The sequence below is a fragment of the Astyanax mexicanus genome, chromosome 8 (assembly GCF_023375975.1).
Source record: "Astyanax mexicanus isolate ESR-SI-001 chromosome 8, AstMex3_surface, whole genome shotgun sequence".
In the NCBI taxonomy this organism is placed as follows: domain Eukaryota; kingdom Metazoa; phylum Chordata; class Actinopteri; order Characiformes; family Acestrorhamphidae; genus Astyanax; species Astyanax mexicanus.
The window spans coordinates 7,895,123-7,911,313 of NC_064415.1; the positions used below are offsets into that span (position 1 = coordinate 7,895,123).

Genomic DNA, 16,191 nt, shown 5'->3' on the forward strand with positions numbered 1-16,191 from the left:
TTTTGCTTTTTCTCACATACATTATTATGGTGCTACTTTAGATCAAGAATTTTGGATAGTGTGTCTTTTTGATAGAGTGCCCATATTTGAATGCCATTCTGCCCGTCCAGTAGTAAAGAGTGCTGTTATGAAGTGCCTTCTATGCCACTCATACTAGACAGTGATTCAGTTGTTCCCATTCCAGAGAAAGTGCAGACGGATGCATTGGTGAATTGAGTTCTCCTACAGGTGATTAAACGTGATGAAGTGCCTGGTTTGGTGCCCCTTTAATGAAGAAGGTGCTGAACTACACCACCAGTAGATTAAATAAAAAGATTTCCGAATCTCTTCCTTCTCCACAGGTTTATAATAAAAGCAGCAGCTACTCACCACAAACATTAGTGAAAGAATGGGTCTCTCTCAGGAGCTCAGTGAACTCCAGCACTGTGGTACAGTGATAGGATGCAGCACCTGTGGAACAAGTCCAGTCGTGAAATTTCACTACTCACTACTAAATATTCCACAGCCAACTGTCAGTGATATTATAACACAGTGGAAGAGACTGAGAACAACAGCGACTCTGTGCTCCGTCACTGTAAAACGTTCTGCAGAGTCACTACATCACTACACACCTCCAAACTTCATGTAGCTTCAGAGTTCATCAATCACTACACACCTCCAAACTTCATGTAGCTTCAGATTAGATCAACAACAGTAGAGAGTAGAGAGACTCATGGAATGGAGAGTTTCTATGATGGAGCAGCTTTATCTAGGCCTCAAATCAAACACAGCAATGCAGGCAAGTGGAAACATCATGAGTCAGCATCAGTATTGTTTTATTGGGCTATAAAAGGAAAGATAGGTACAACAACCAGGAAACAAGATCTGGACTTTGTTCGAGCGGCTCTGAGACAGTTGTGTCTCTCTTGCTGTGAGTTCAGTAAAATGGCAGAATCCAGTATTTCAGTGGTTCAGGATGAGTTTAGCTGTTCAGTCTGCCTGGATCTCCTGAAGAATCCTGTTACTATTCCCTGTGGACACAGTTTCTGTATGGTGTGTATTAACAAGTGCTGGGATCAGGAGGATCAGAAGAAGATCTACAGCTGCCCTCACTGCAGACACACCTTCACCTCAAGACCTGTCGTGAGGAAAAACACCATGCTGGCTGAGGTGGTGGAGAAACTGAAGAAGTCGAGACTCCAGGCTGCTCCTCCTGATCACTCTTCTACTGATCCTGAAGATGTGGAGTGTGATTCCTGTACTGGGAGAAAACGCAAAGCCGTCCAGTCCTGCCTGGTGTGTCTGGCCTCTTTCTGTGAAGCTCACCTCCAGCCTCACTACCAATCTCCAGCCTTTAAGAAGCACAAGCTGGTCAAAGCCTCCAGACGACTCCAGGAGCAGATCTGCTCTCAGCACGATAAACTGCTGGAGGTTTACTGTCGCACCGACCAGCAGTGTATCTGCATGCTGTGTACCATGGATGACCATAAAGGACATGATACAGTGTCACTTGCAGCAGAAAGATCCCAGAAACAGGTACAAATATAAGTACTGTACACAGGATTTGTTGTTAATTGTCATTGGTTTCATACAGTGGGATCCCAAAATCATGGGACAGCATTATGTAAATTGAACTGTTACCTAAGTGGACGGCTTGGGAACATATAGATCTGTACACTGTAAGTTGTGAGGTGTGTAAATTGAGTAGCTACTCCCATCTCGGTTGTGTACTTATATATTTCTCATCCCATGTGAATCATATATTTTCCTGACATTCTCTAGTTAAAATATATTACCTCAAACTCCACCCATCCAAATAGGTGGTATCTTACTGTAGAGTTTGCATTCAGTTTCAGTACAGTAAACCTCACCAACATATGTCACAGGTCAGTTCAGTGTTCTTTAGCTTCTGCAAAATGATGGGACCCAATATCAGCACCTGTCCCATGACATGTGGCATTTTAATGTTTTATTATTGTGTTTTGTTGGCTGGTTTATTTGCAGAAGCAGGTGTTGGAGGAACAGAGGAAATACAAGAAGAGAATCCAGGAGAGAGAGAAGGAGCTTCAGGGGTTAACAGAGGCTGTGGAGACTCAAAAGGTGATTTTAAAATAAGTAGAAGAATGAAATCTGATTCTCTTTCAGGAACATCACTGTTTATTTTCCCTGCTCCAACTCTGTTATGGTAAGCTGTAGAGGTGTGCCAAAAAATCGATTCACATAAGAATCTTGATTCTCATTTACTACGATTCAGAATCGATTTAAAATGTCCCAAAATCGATTCTGAGGGGCGGGTTTTGGACTGATTTTGGGCTGGGTATTTTTGTTGGACCTGGCAACCCGCTTGTCCCTTCAAACCGAGGTCTTCCAGACCCACACAGAGCGTAGTAGGTGTTTGAGAATCACCGGTAAGATGGCAGAACAAGCACTATATTACCTTAGATTAACGTGTAGTTTTAATGTTTTATGGCAGAATGCTTCATAACAAGCATAAAAAAGATCGCTAGTAGTTAGTTTCAGTAACTGTTAGCTAGCTAACAAGCTAACTTTCCAGTTCCACCTTAAATAACGCTACAGGTGGCTGCGGGCTGCAGCATTTAAGGCGGAACGGAAAAATAACAATAAGCTAATCAGAGCTAATTTCAGCTCCTCATCACAGAGGAATTAAGGAATGGACAATATGAATTAATTTCTCCACCTCCTGCCCCCTTTCTGAAGAAATACAACGACCTTAAATTAACTAGTTAATCAGCAGCTGCTCCTGAACTTTAGCGCTCCACTGCTATCATCACATCAGCCCAGCAGCGTCACCTACACACCACCGCTAGTAGCCTGGTAATAAAGCAGTGTTATTTATTATTTATTTATTGTTCATTAACGTCATTGTGATATCCCAGTGATTCCTCTGTCACTGAGGACCCACATTCCTGCACATTTTATTGTTTTTGTAACACATTACTTGCTCCAGGACCAGTGTATATTATGGAGGGTTTTTTTTCAATAAGATTCATAAGCCAGAAGCAGAAATTTTTATAATTCAAATCGTTTTGAATCAAAAATCGATTTTGAATCGAATCGTGGCCCCCAAAATCGGAATCGAATCGAATCGTGAGATAGTAATCGATTCCCACCCCTAGTAAGCTGCACAACAGTGTGGACTTTACCTCTTTAAGCTCAGTATGGAGATAATATGATTAATATTAGGTGAAATTATCATCACTAATTGCTGATCATGCAGCATCTAGTGTCTTAAGTTCCTTGAAAATAAAACAGTGTGAAGGTATAAATCTATGTATCTATATATCTGTTCCACTACCAGCGCTCTGCTCAGACAGCAGTGGAGGACAGTGAGAAGATCTTCACTGAGATGATCCTCTCCATTGAGAGAAGACGCTCTGAGGTGAGGCAGATGATCAGAGATCAGGAGAAAGCTGCAGTGAGTCGAGCTGTAGAACGTCTGAAGAGACTGAAGCAGGAGATCACAGAGCTGAAGAGGAGAGATGCTGATCTGGAGAAGCTTTCATTCACAGAGGATCACATCCATTTCCTCCAGGTAACAAATACAAAGTTTATTTTAGACTGTTTACACCATCTTTTTAATGTGATCTATATCTGATATTAGTCTGAACTGTTCTTAAACTGAAGCTTGTGCACTGAAGAGCAGCGCTTCACATGAAGTTTCAGTTTCATCCTCTTCAGTATTACAGGAGCTGTCAAGGAGTTCCAGAGTCTGCAGCTGGGTTTAATACCCAGAATGCATTTCATCTCACTTTAAGAAAGGACACATAATCATCTGCTTCCACTTGTTTATTTTATATGGTCTGTTTACCATATTTTTTGCACTATAAGGCGCATTTTATTCGACATTAGTAAAATAAGACAAGGGCACACTAGCAGGGCTAGCAGGAACTTCAAGCTACACCAGACTGCTCTTTTACTTTTTTACTTTACTTTCACTTCAGATACGCTGTAGCAGCAACAGCAAACGCGCTTTTCAGCGCGCTTTTCCGGACAAGGTTGGGCGATTCTCACTTGAGCGGGGTGTGGCAAACCCCCTCTTTCACACTTTCTCTGTTTGCGGACCTCGGGGGCGTTACTCACGGCTTTAAAAGACAGTCTGGTGGCGCGGATTTCCTATATCGCCCGCAGCTGTGCGCAATCTAGAATCCTATTTCGTCACTCACACTCGCCAAGGCGTCAGCCGAAGGCGTCAGCTGTTGTGTAAAGACCCTCTCGTGTGAAGACCAACGCGGGTAAAGACCTGCGAGTCTCCCTGCGCGAGTCCACCGAGCAAGGACACTGACAAGACAGCCCGTCCTACTGCCTCCTAAAATGTGCTCCCAACACATCTCAGTTATTTCCGGCACGCACAGAAGGCGTAAAAACACAAACAGGCGCCAGGATCATACTAACCTGCGTCCACTAAAACAAACCACGCCCACTACTACCTCATTCTCTGTTGGGCTATGGAACTGCCAGTCGGCTGTTAATAAAGCAGACTTTATCGCCTCTTATGCGAATCATCAGTCATTACAACTGCTGGCACTGACTGAAACTTGGATCAAACCTGAAAATACTGCTACTCCGGCGGCTCTTTCCAATTATTATTCCTTCTCCCACACTTCTCGTCTCTCTGGATGAGGAGGTGGAACGGGCCTATTAATCGCTAATGGCTTAAAACATACTCCACTATTACCGGCAAACACATTCAATACATTTGAGTATCATGCCACACTGGTTAATACTCCAGCAAAACTTGCCATTATTGTTCTCTACCGTCCTCCTGGACAAATGGGCGAATTCACGCATGAACTTGACATGCTACTGTCTTCTATCCCTGAGCAAGATTGTCCCATGCTCATTCTAGGGGATATGAACATCCACCATGACAGTACCAGCTTCACAGACTTCCTATCCCTCATGCAGTCTTTCGAACTGGAGCAGGTCCCCAGCCCTCCAACACATAAAGCTGGCAAACATCTAGACCTGATCTTCACTCGTAACTGTGACACCGACTCTCTAACTGTCACTCCTTTGCACCTCTCGGATCACTACTTTATGAAACTCAATGTTCATATTTCAAATAAACCCACAGCTACTCCTACTATAGTCTCGTTCCGCCGAAATCTTCGAGATCTCTCAGCAGACCAGTACTCCTCGCTGGTGACTGACAATATGCCTCCACCAGGCTCATTTTCATCACTCAATGTAAATGATGCCACTGACACTCTCTGCTCCACACTAAGCTCCTGTTTGGACAACCTCTGTCCTCTTACATCTCGAGCCATTAGCTCAAACAACACCGCAGCCATGGCTTAAAAATGACACACTCAGGGAACTACGCTCCAAACTCCGAGCTGCCGAAAGAAAATGGCAAAAAAACAAAAAACAAGCAGACCTAAAAAATTAACAACTGCTCCTGGCTTCTTTTTCAGCCAACCTCACTACTGCTAAAGCTGAATTTTATCACAATAAATTCTGCTCTCTCACAGACTCCCGGAAACTATTTGCTACATTTAAATCACTACTCAACCCTCCGCCTCCTCCTCCGGCTACATGCCTTACGGCTGAAACACTTGCCTCATTCTTTACTGGCAAAGTGGCGGCCATCAGCAACCAGTTTACTGATGCACAATGTAGCAGTCCTACTACATCCTCTACTGCCCGGTGTCCCTCCACCGAAGGCGTTGCTTTCTCCTCGTTCACTCCTCTCACTGAGAACGAGACACTGGCTCTCCTAACACGTAGCCATCCTACTACGTGTCCGCTTGACCCAATTCCTTCAAACCTACTGCAAACTATCGCACCTGCAATCATTCCGGCTATCACTCACACGATCAATGCCTCTTTAACTTCTGGTGTGTTCCCGACTGCTTTCAAACAAGCACATGTGACACCACTGCTTAAAAAGCCTTCTCTCAACCCCGCCCAGGTTGACAACTACAGACCGGTCTCACTGCTACCCTATCTCTCTAAAACACTAGAAAGAGCAGTTCTAAATCAGGTCTCTGGCTTCCTCTCCCAGAATGACCTTCTGGACCAGAACCAATCTGGGTTCAAAAAAGGACACTCTACCGAGACGGCTCTGTTGTCTGTGACTGAAGCGTTGAAAACTGCCAGAGCTGCAGGTCAGTCCTCAGTGCTCATTCTGCTGGACCTCTCGGCCGCATTTGACACAGTCAACCATGACTTCCTTCTAACTATACTCTCAAACATGGGGATCGCAGACAATGTGCTGTCATGGTTCAGATCGTACCTCACTGGGCGCTCGTTCAAGGTGTCGTGGCAAGGACAGCTGTCCTCAGCCCGCTCCTTATCCACTGGGGTTCCCCAAGGTTCGGTACTGGGACCCCTTCTCTTCTCCATATACACCACCTCTCTTGGTCAGGTTGTCCGCTCACACGGATTTTCCTACCATTGCTTTGCTGATGACACCCAGCTATACCTGTCGTTCTCACCTGAAGATCACTCAATCTCTGCACGGATATCGCAGTGTCTCTCTCTGACATATCCTCATGGATGAAGGAGCATCACCTTCAATTAAATCTCTCAAAGACTGAACTTCTGGTTATACCAGCAAAACCATCTTCTCAACACAACTTCTCTATAAGTATCGACTCTCTCTCTCTCTCACCGACAAAGATTGCTAGGAACCTGGGTGTTCTGGTTGATGACCAACTCTCCTTCACGCACCATGTGGCCTCAGTTGCTCGGTCCTGCCGCTTTGCGCTCTATAACATCCGAAAAATTAGACCGTTCTTGACGCAACAGGCCACCCAACTCCTGGTGCAAGCGGTCGTCATCTCACGCCTCGACTACTGCAATGCCCTGCTAACTGGCCTCCCGGCCTGTGTAGTAAAACCACTCCAGATGATCCAGAACGCAGCAGCACGTCTGGTCTTCAACCAGCCAAAACGGGCACATGTCACCCCGCTGCTCATTGAGCTCCATTGGCTACCGGTTGCTGCTCGCATCAAATTCAAAGCTCTTACAATCGCCTACAAGGTGATGACAGAACAGGCTCCTTCCTACCTGCACTCGCTCCTGAAGGCTTACGCTACCTCCCGGCCGCTGCGCTCCTCCAATGAACGTCGCCTCGCTTTGCCAAACATTCACACAAAGCAATCCAGACTGTTCTCATACAGAGTTCCCCAATGGTGGAACAAACTACCTTCCACTACCAGATCAGGAGAATCTCTCGCTATCTTTAAGAAACTCCTGAAGACAGAGCTCTTCAAAGAACACTTACTCTCTTAACACCTCTAACACACTAACTACTTCTAACCTCATTTCCTTCTTCCCCTCCTGCACTCCTCTATCCCATTATTCCCCTTTGACCTCCTTTTATCCCTATCCAAAGATGTTTTACCTTTAAACTTATTTTACATTGTACTTGACTATTGTAAGTCGCTTTGGACAAAAGCGTCTGCCAAATGTAATGTAATGTAATAGCAGGAACAGGGGTTCCATGTTTTCCAAAAAGCTAAGCTAAGTAAACAAAACTGTAATTACATTAAAAAAAACATTAAAGACATTAAAAAAAAACTTTAAAGAAAAGTTAAACGAGCGTTGGGTGTTAAATCTACACAGATTTCTCTTCATCACATTGAGCGTTCCAGAAAAGTTTTAGATTTTAAAACCACATATAAAAATGTTCCAAATCAGAGTTAATAAACTATCAGATTCAGGGAGTTTTTTGTCACTAAAATCTCTGCCATAGAAATAATAACGCAACTGTGTTACATGTGATTAAAAAGATCAGGCTACTTTTACCTGCTGTATGAAAATAATTTTAGAACTTAGGTTTGATAAAGTGTGTAGTAACTGCTGTGTTTCATGAGCAGTGGGTGCAGTTATTCATGTTTCTTGTTCAGGTATGTAAATATAAATATAATTTATTAATTGTTGAAGATAAAACTGATCTTTGTTTGTCTTTATTTGTCTTATTTGTGTTTTTAAATAGAGTTTTCAGACTCTCTCAGCTCCTCCTGGATCTTCAGCATCACCTGCTTTTACTCTCAGTCCTCTCCACACTTTTGAAGTTGTTATGAAATCTGTTTCTCAGCTGAGAGGAAAACTAGACGAATTCTGGAAAGAGGAATTTGAGAAGACATCAGCTGCAGGTATAAAAATATTATAAATAATTAAAAATAATTCATCATCATCATCATCATCAGTATTAAATATTATATTAAATTATAATTATATTAATGTCATATTAATAAATGGTATTACATGTTTTGTGTAAATTTGAAAATTATGTTATTTCAATTCAAACATGAACAAAGTAAAAGACGTGTTCAGGTGAGATGGATTACAGTATAAACCAATAGGCAATGGTATATGTTTATACTTCTTTACATCCAATCACAATCAGATTCACTCTGTCTGGATGGAGAGATTTATCTGGATTGGGGTTTTATTGAACGATGAGAAGCCGGAATGAAAAAAAAACAATACTCCAGTAAAGTATGGATTACTAACATTTATATTTAAGTAACATATCAAAATATGTGTAATCCATTAGTTGGCAGGCTGTGTATAAAGTGTGATTTTATTGTGATTGAAGGTCTACACCTCCACAGCTGGGTAAATTATGATTCTACATAATGAATTATTATGAATACTAGAAAATCCAGTATTAGATTATTTTAATGTTGTAGTAAATGTACAGAGGGAACAGAAGCTCAGTGATGCTGTGTAGTAACTGTGTACATTTTCCTGTAGTGAAGGAAGTGCGGATCATTCTTCCTGAACCCAAAAGCAGAGAAGACTTCCTGCAGTGTAAGTGCAGCTCTTTCTCTCTTTCTCTTTAACCCTTTCATTCTCACACACTCTCAGAAATAACACCACAATCTACAAATACACAAAGTTAAAAACTGACATTTATACCTCTACACCAGAGGGGCTGAGCAGAGATTACGTCTGTCCCAGTCTAGACCTGCAGGTACATTTTCTGTATGGAAAGATTCATTCAGATTTAGCCTGTGTAAATACAGAATTGTATTAATTTTCATTTATTAAGAATTGAATGGAAGATTTCCTACAAGATCACAATAAAATGTTTATCAGATCATAAACAACCACAGTAACCTGCCTGTAATAAAATAGAGAAGTGCCTTAAATTTAAGTAAACCTATTTTCATAAAGATATTTAATAAAGAATTGTATGTCTTGAATAGTTTTAAGGGTGTTAAGGGTGTGCCATATTGTATTGTATGCAATATCGCCAACATTTTTTATATATTGTGATTTAGTGCTGTGCGATATGATGATAAATATCGTGGGCAAGATAGAAAAGTGTCTATCGTACCTATCGTTTCTACAGGAATTTCATCTATTATTCATGCAAATATATAAAGTAGGCTACGATGAAATGTATTGGCGTGGTCACTTTGCATAAACTCGGGTTATATAAGTGATAATAAAGTAATCTTCGCAAAAAAAGCTTCATAACGTGGTTTAGCGACATGACGCTGTTTTACGTTATTTGACGGACACTTAAAAAATGTTAATTGAGTTTATTTTGATAACTCAATTTAAATATCTGTATAATTTTGAAAAAATTTGCTACTGCATCTACCTCATCTGTTTTCACTTGATACAAATATATTGCTGCAATAAAAGGTAATAATTCTCATTTGTGAAAGTTTGGTTTAATGTCACTTTGAAATAAAGTTGGAAAAAAGTAAGTAATGATATTATTTTGTCATATTTTTCAAAGAATAACTGAAAACATACTCAAATGTGGTATATCAGGATAAATATTGTTATCGTGATATAAAAAATTCCATATTGTGATGTGTGTTTTTTTCCATATCGCCCAGCACTATTGTGAACGATATTATACCCTAAAATATCGTGCCATATCACCCACCCCTAATTATTAAACCAGGGTGTTACTTTTTTGCTGTTTTAGCAAAACAAAAATTCACACTGTTCTCATTTCCCATTATATAATTACTTGAGACGGATTCTATCTGTTCAGTTTCATTCAGTATCGCTATCACAAAATAATATTATTTTAGGGCCATATCGCCAACCCCTATTAAGAATGAATGATGATAAATTAATTTTCACATAATTAAACATTTAACGCTGGTGTGGGTAAGAAAGAAGGTGGTAGATGCAGAGGAGTCTGAGAAGGGGTTAATAAAGGGTTAATAAATATAATTTCAAAGTGATTTCAGTATGTTCTCTCATTGTTCCAGTTTTAGGGGCTGTTTTTAGATCATTTTCTAAAAGCTGATGGGTTTTCTCTCTCTTGCAGATTCCTGTCAGCTCACACTGGATCCAAACACAGCCCATAAACAGCTCCTCCTGACTGAGAGGAACACAGTGGTGACCCACAGCAACACAGTCCAGCCATATCCTGACCATCCAGACAGATTTGATGTATTTCCTCAGGTTCTGTGTAGAGAGAGTGTGAGTGGACGCTGCTACTGGGAGGTTGAGTGGAGAGGAGATGGAGGGGTTGATATAGCAGTGTCTTATAAAAGCATCTCCAGGAAGGGAACAGGCGGGGAGTGTGTGTTTGGATGTAATAATGATCAGTCTTGGAGATTGTTCTGTCATTCCTCCAGATACATATTCAGTTACAATAACAGAGAAACTGTAATGTCCGGAGTGCCCGTCTCCTCTAGAGTAGGAGTGTATGTGGATCACAGAGCAGGAACTCTGTCCTTCTACAGCATCTCTGATACCATGACCCTCATCCACAGAGTCCAGACCACCTTCACTCAGCCGCTCTACGCTGGGTTTTGGTTAAACATCGACTCATCAGTAAATCTTTTACTTTCAGCAAAATAGATGAACATGCAGAACAAAGAGAAGAGCTGGATGAGATCGGATAAGAACTGCAGAATCTAGACTGTAGAGCTGATCAAATACATGTATAATAGTGAGGGGCGATATTGAAAGAAAAGTCTATATTTGTTCAATATTTGAAGCGATTCTCTATTAGTATTTACAGAAAAAAATGGATTTAGTTTCTTTTATTTGTAGATAGCAATCAAAATAGTAACAAACAGCACTATTTAGAGTAGAAAAGCACTATTTTCAGTGAAAACATTTAATGTGATCAATCACAACAGTACTTTTCTTACACTTTTTCCTCTTTTTAAGGCTTAAGATTTTAACAGTGGGTTTAAATGTAAATAAAATAATCAATGTTCGATTGGTAAAGTGGAATTATGTTTACAGTAGTGGGATCAAGCACTTAATGTAATTTTGCTAGAAACCGTTTAATTCTTGCTCTTGTTGAAATACAGTTTTATATGCTGCTGCATGTGAAACTGTTCTTCTACCTGCATCGCCTGCATTAATCAATAAACGAAAACAGAAAAAAAAAACGAGTGAATCAGGGAAAAAAAAACCCGGACTGACATCAAATCGTCAAATAGGATTCATGGCCCCGCCCACCTTGGCTTGAGACTGCCAACTGCAAAGCCACATAGAAAGAAGCGTCACATTGCTATTAGCCAATCAGAGGGGACACATTTGCATGTCATGAATATTCACAAATAATAACTAAAATTCTGACATTATTCTGCACCCACCGAACCTCCACCCAACTGAATCAGCCTGAAAAAACACTTTTTTACAGAAACTGACTCAGATTAATGTGCAAAAAAGAATAATGCAACAATTATTTATTTTAAACCTGTGCAAGCACAATGAAACTCGAATGAAACTATGAAAATATAAAAATAAATGTTTAATTTAGCTATTTTTTCTATAAGAGTAGGAAGCAGCTTTCATATTGAAAACAGTTGAAACATAACCCCTTATATTTCAGCTAATGAAAAGCATAAAACATGCAAATCACTTCCACAATAAAAGAGTGATCCTCAAAATCTCTAATTAATTTTGATTAACCGCTCAGCACAAAGTTATAATGCACTTTTTTTACGTAGTTTCATGTAAAGTTTTTAGAAATATAATAATCCAGATAATAATGGAATGGTTTGAACACCATGGACGTTAAAGCTAAATGTAGATTATTAGATATAGAGTAGATGATTTTGTAGTAAAGGGGGGATTTTTTTTGAAGAGGACAGTGTGTGATTAAAGTCAAACTAACATTGATTAATTACTGAGAAATAAAAACACAGGAGAAACGAACATATTCATATTGTGTTGGGTAATATTGTATTGGTTAATGTTGCATTGATTAATATTCCATTGGTTAATCGTGCATTGGGTAATATCATATTGGTAAATTTTGCGTTGTGTAATAGACATCATTCCTGCATTTAGTTTTTTGGAAGAAATTGACATGATGAGTTTTGAATATAAGATGGACCATCCAGACTGTTCTCAGCAACACGTCCAAAAGCCAGGTTCTGTCAGGGATCTGTTAGTACACTCCTGTAATGGATGGTATTTTCTGAAAGTGGTGGAATTTGTTGGAAATCATTAAATAAATGTGTGATTTTTGGAATCACAACTGATCATACTTCTCATCGCTGTAACATAAAAATATTTACTCTCTAAAGTAGCAACTTACAATCTAAAGAATAACTAACAGCTTTCAAAACTATAAACTTGAGATAAAATACATACAAGGTTTTTGTGTGACAGCAATGTTTTTCTGTTTTTCTTTTATAAATGTTTTTCTGCTCTGTTGAATGTTCAGCATTTTTATTTTGAATGTACTCAGACTGTATTCCGTATTAAGACCTGTTATCTTGTCATGGTGTGGGGTATACTATCATGTAAATCAACAATTGTTGTGATTAAAAATAAATTCACTTTTAAAAGGAGAGTTTTAGCTCTAGTTTTATCTCCAGCTCTCATCCACTCACTCCTACATTCTGTAAATAAGATCAGATGAATGAACACACATTCACACACTGTCCTGTAGTGATGATGCTCTCAGGATGTTCAGTAGATGTCACTTAGGGACATCATGAGTTAAAGTGAAGGACAGAGAGCTGTAAGAAACTTTACACAGCTTTTAAAGGGTCTGTGAAACATATGTATTCATTTAAGCCTTTTAAGTTTAAAGAACACAAAGTAAGTGGAAAACTAATAAACGCCCCCAATACTAAACTATTCTACAGTACTCCCCTCTGTACTGAGTGAATTGTAATGTGTAATGTAGAAGAGTGAGCAGTAGATGGAGCTAGAGCTCCAGTAATGTATGAGAGACAATAGATAATACCACAGCCTGACCAGTGCTGATATTTTGTTATTTATAGGTTTATTTTTTTAATGAAATGAACATTGTTTTATTCTATAAAGTACTGACAACATTTCTCCCAAATTCCAAATAAAAATATTGGAGCATTTTATTTATTAGAGCATTTATTTGCAGAAAATGAGAAATGTCAGAAATAACAAAACCTGAAGAACTGAAATGATGTAAAGAAAACATGTTCATATTCATAAAGTTTTAAAGCCCCACTAGGTAGAATTTCCTTGATTATTGAACTTTTTAAAGAAGTGAAATTACAGCTTGGAACTCACTGCAGCGCTGCATTGAGGTAAAATAGTTTTCCGAGGCGGCTGCGACCAACGCTCGCGAGAACTGCGCTTCTTTCCAGCACTGCGACCTGCTTTCAGACATGTATGTAGTTCTAACAGTTCTACAAGGACTACAAAACCCCTTATTTGGAGTTGATTAATTCTTTACAGAAGCGAACTAGTAGTGATGGGCACAGCAGCTCTTTTAGATGAACTGAATCATTAGAATCCGTTCACTAAAAAGATTGGTTTAAATGATTCATTTATTTGAACGAATCTTTTGTGCTGTTCGTCTGTGCTGTACTGCAGAAGCTCCGGTGAGTTCAGATACTACAAGATAAAGACAGATTAGAAGTAAATCAGTGGGTATTTCTGTTTTGTAAGGAGCTTAAAGTGTTAATAAGAGAGTTAAAAGGTTATTAAAACATCCAGAGTGTAAATATGTGAGGTATAAGTTGAGTTGAAGTGTTTGTGTTAACTGCTAAAGCTGTAGGCTACCAGGCGGAAGCTAGCAGCGATTAGCATTTGCGATTAGCATTAGCGATCAGGTTAAATGTGTAAATATATCATGTTCAGTGTAAAATATGGCTGTTTTTAAGCTTAGTTTGCAGTAAATTGCTCCAAACTGAAATATACATTTTAGTCTGGGGCTTGTAAAAGCTTTTACTGATACTGTGTTTTTGTTTTAGTATTATTTCATGCTGTGCTTGTTTGGTGGTGAGGGCTAACAGAGCTACTCTGTAAACACGCTGTTTTATCAGTTGTAGACACAGAAGAAATGAATTGTTTTAGTCATGATTACAATAAAGTAAACATTCATGCTAAAAGAGACAAATTGATGATGGTTGTAATTATTTTCGTGTGCTTTTTGCTTTCTGATGGAAAAAGTAGCTTACATGCATTAATGTAGTACATAACAGTCTACTTTATATATGCTATATATATATAGCATATATGTAGGGCACAATATCTCAATCCTACCTAGTGGAGCTTTAAGAGTTCAGAAATCAATATTTGGTGGAATAACCCTGGTTTTTAATCACAGTTTTCATCATGTTCTCCTCCACTAGTCTTACACAATGCTTTTGGATAACTTTATGCCACACCTGAAAATTCAAGCAGTTCAGCTTGGTTTAATGGCTTGTGATCATCCATCTTCCTCTTGATTATATTCCAGAGATTTTCAATTTGGTAAAATCAAAGAAACTCATCATTTTTAAGTGGTCTCATATTTTTTGCCACAGCTGTGTAAACATATAATTATAGATTACACACACTATATGTACTAAAGTACTGGATGGAGCTCCATCATTCTAGAGTTCCACACAGATAATCTTTCCCTTTACTTAGAAGTACTTAGAATTTAGTACTTAGTACTTGTGTTAGCACTGGTGGACCCAAGGGGGCAGCAAGGGGAGCAACCAGTCACCCTCCCTGGTGCCCCATGGTTGAAAAAGCATCTGTAAAGTGCCCTCTAGAGTGGCAAAAAGAGGTAAAGTGCCCTTTTGCTTCTTCTCAAATACATTATTATGATGCTACTTTAGATCAAGAATTTTGGATAGTGTGTCTTTTTGATAGAGTGCCCATATTTGAGTGCCATTCTGCCCGTCCAGTAGTAAAGAGTGCTGTTATGAAGTGCCTTCTATGCCACTCATACTAGACAGTGTTTCAGTTGTTCCCATTCCAGAGAAAGTGCAGATGGATGCATTGGTGAATTGAGTTCTCCTACAGGTGATTAAACATGATGAAGTGCCTGGTTTGGTGCCCCTTTAATGAAGAAGGTGCTGAACTACACCACCAGTAGATTAAATAAAAAGATTTCCGAATCTCTTCCTTCTCCACAGGTTTATAATAAAAGCAGCAGCTACTCACCACAAACATTAGTGAAAGAATGGGTCTCTCTCAGGAGCTCAGTGAACTCCAGCACTGTGGTACCGTGATAGGATGCAGCACCTGTACAACAAGTCCAGTCGTGAAAATTCACTACTCACTACTAAATATTCCACAGCCAAACTGTCAGTGATATTATAACACAGTGGAAGAGACTGAGAACCACAGCGACTCTGTGCTCTGTCAGTGTAAAATAACAGAGCGGGGTCAGCGGATGCTGAGGAGCATAGTGCACAGAGTTCACCAACTTTCTGCACAGTCACTACAGTTCATCCCTACACACCTCCAAACTTCATGTAGCTTCAGAGTTCATCACTACACACCTCCAAACTTCATGTAGCATCAGAGTTCATCATTACACACCTCCAAACTTCATGTTGCTTCAGAGTTCATCACTACACACCTCCAAACTTCATGTAGCTTTAGAGTTCATCACTACACACCTCCAAACTTCATGTAGCTTTAGAGTTCATCACTACACACCTCCAAACTTCATGTAGCTTCAGAGTTCATCACTACACACCTCCTAACTTCATGTAGCTTCAGAGTTCATCACTACACACCTCCAAACTTCATGTAGCTTCAGAGTTCATCACTACACACCTCCAAACTTCATGTAGCATCAGCAGAGTTCATCACTACACACCTCCAAACTTCATATAGCTTCATAGTTCATCACTACACACCTCCTAACTTCCTGTAGCTTCAGAGTTCATCACTACACACCTCCAAACTTCATGTAGCTTCAGAGTTCATCACTACACACCTCCAAACTTCATGTAGCATCAGCAGAGTTCATCACTACACACCTCCAAACTTCATATAGCTTCATAGTTCATCACTACACACTTCCAA

At 39.7% G+C, this 16,191-nt stretch overlaps 2 protein-coding genes across 2 annotated transcripts in view; both read left to right on the top strand.

Moving 5' to 3' along the window:
• LOC111188291 (E3 ubiquitin/ISG15 ligase TRIM25-like) overlaps positions 1-16,191 on the top strand; it is a gene marked incomplete at its 3' end in the record, with an annotated part of 56,514 nt that overhangs the window by 18,375 nt on the left and 21,948 nt on the right. The gene's annotated exons all lie outside the window — the stretch shown is intronic.
• On the top strand, positions 330-12,743 carry LOC103040293 (tripartite motif-containing protein 16-like). The gene is made up of 6 exons (XM_049482477.1): positions 330-1,515; positions 1,984-2,079; positions 3,299-3,532; positions 7,943-8,102; positions 8,707-8,763; positions 10,250-12,743. The coding sequence occupies exons 1-6, from the start codon at positions 718-720 to the stop codon at positions 10,786-10,788; spliced, it is 1,884 nt and encodes a 627-aa protein (XP_049338434.1). The 5' UTR covers positions 330-717; the 3' UTR covers positions 10,789-12,743.

Bases quoted from the DNA above. Each gene is read 5' to 3' on its own strand.
- LOC103040293 (XM_049482477.1), top strand. From the start codon at position 718: ATGGAGAGTTTCTATGATGGAGCAGCTTTATCTAGGCCTCAAATCAAA. The intron at 1,516-1,983 runs GTACAAATATAA...GTTTATTTGCAG, and splicing joins CAGAAAGATCCCAGAAACAG to AAGCAGGTGTTGGAGGAACA. The intron at 2,080-3,298 runs GTGATTTTAAAA...TTCCACTACCAG, and splicing joins AGGCTGTGGAGACTCAAAAG to CGCTCTGCTCAGACAGCAGT.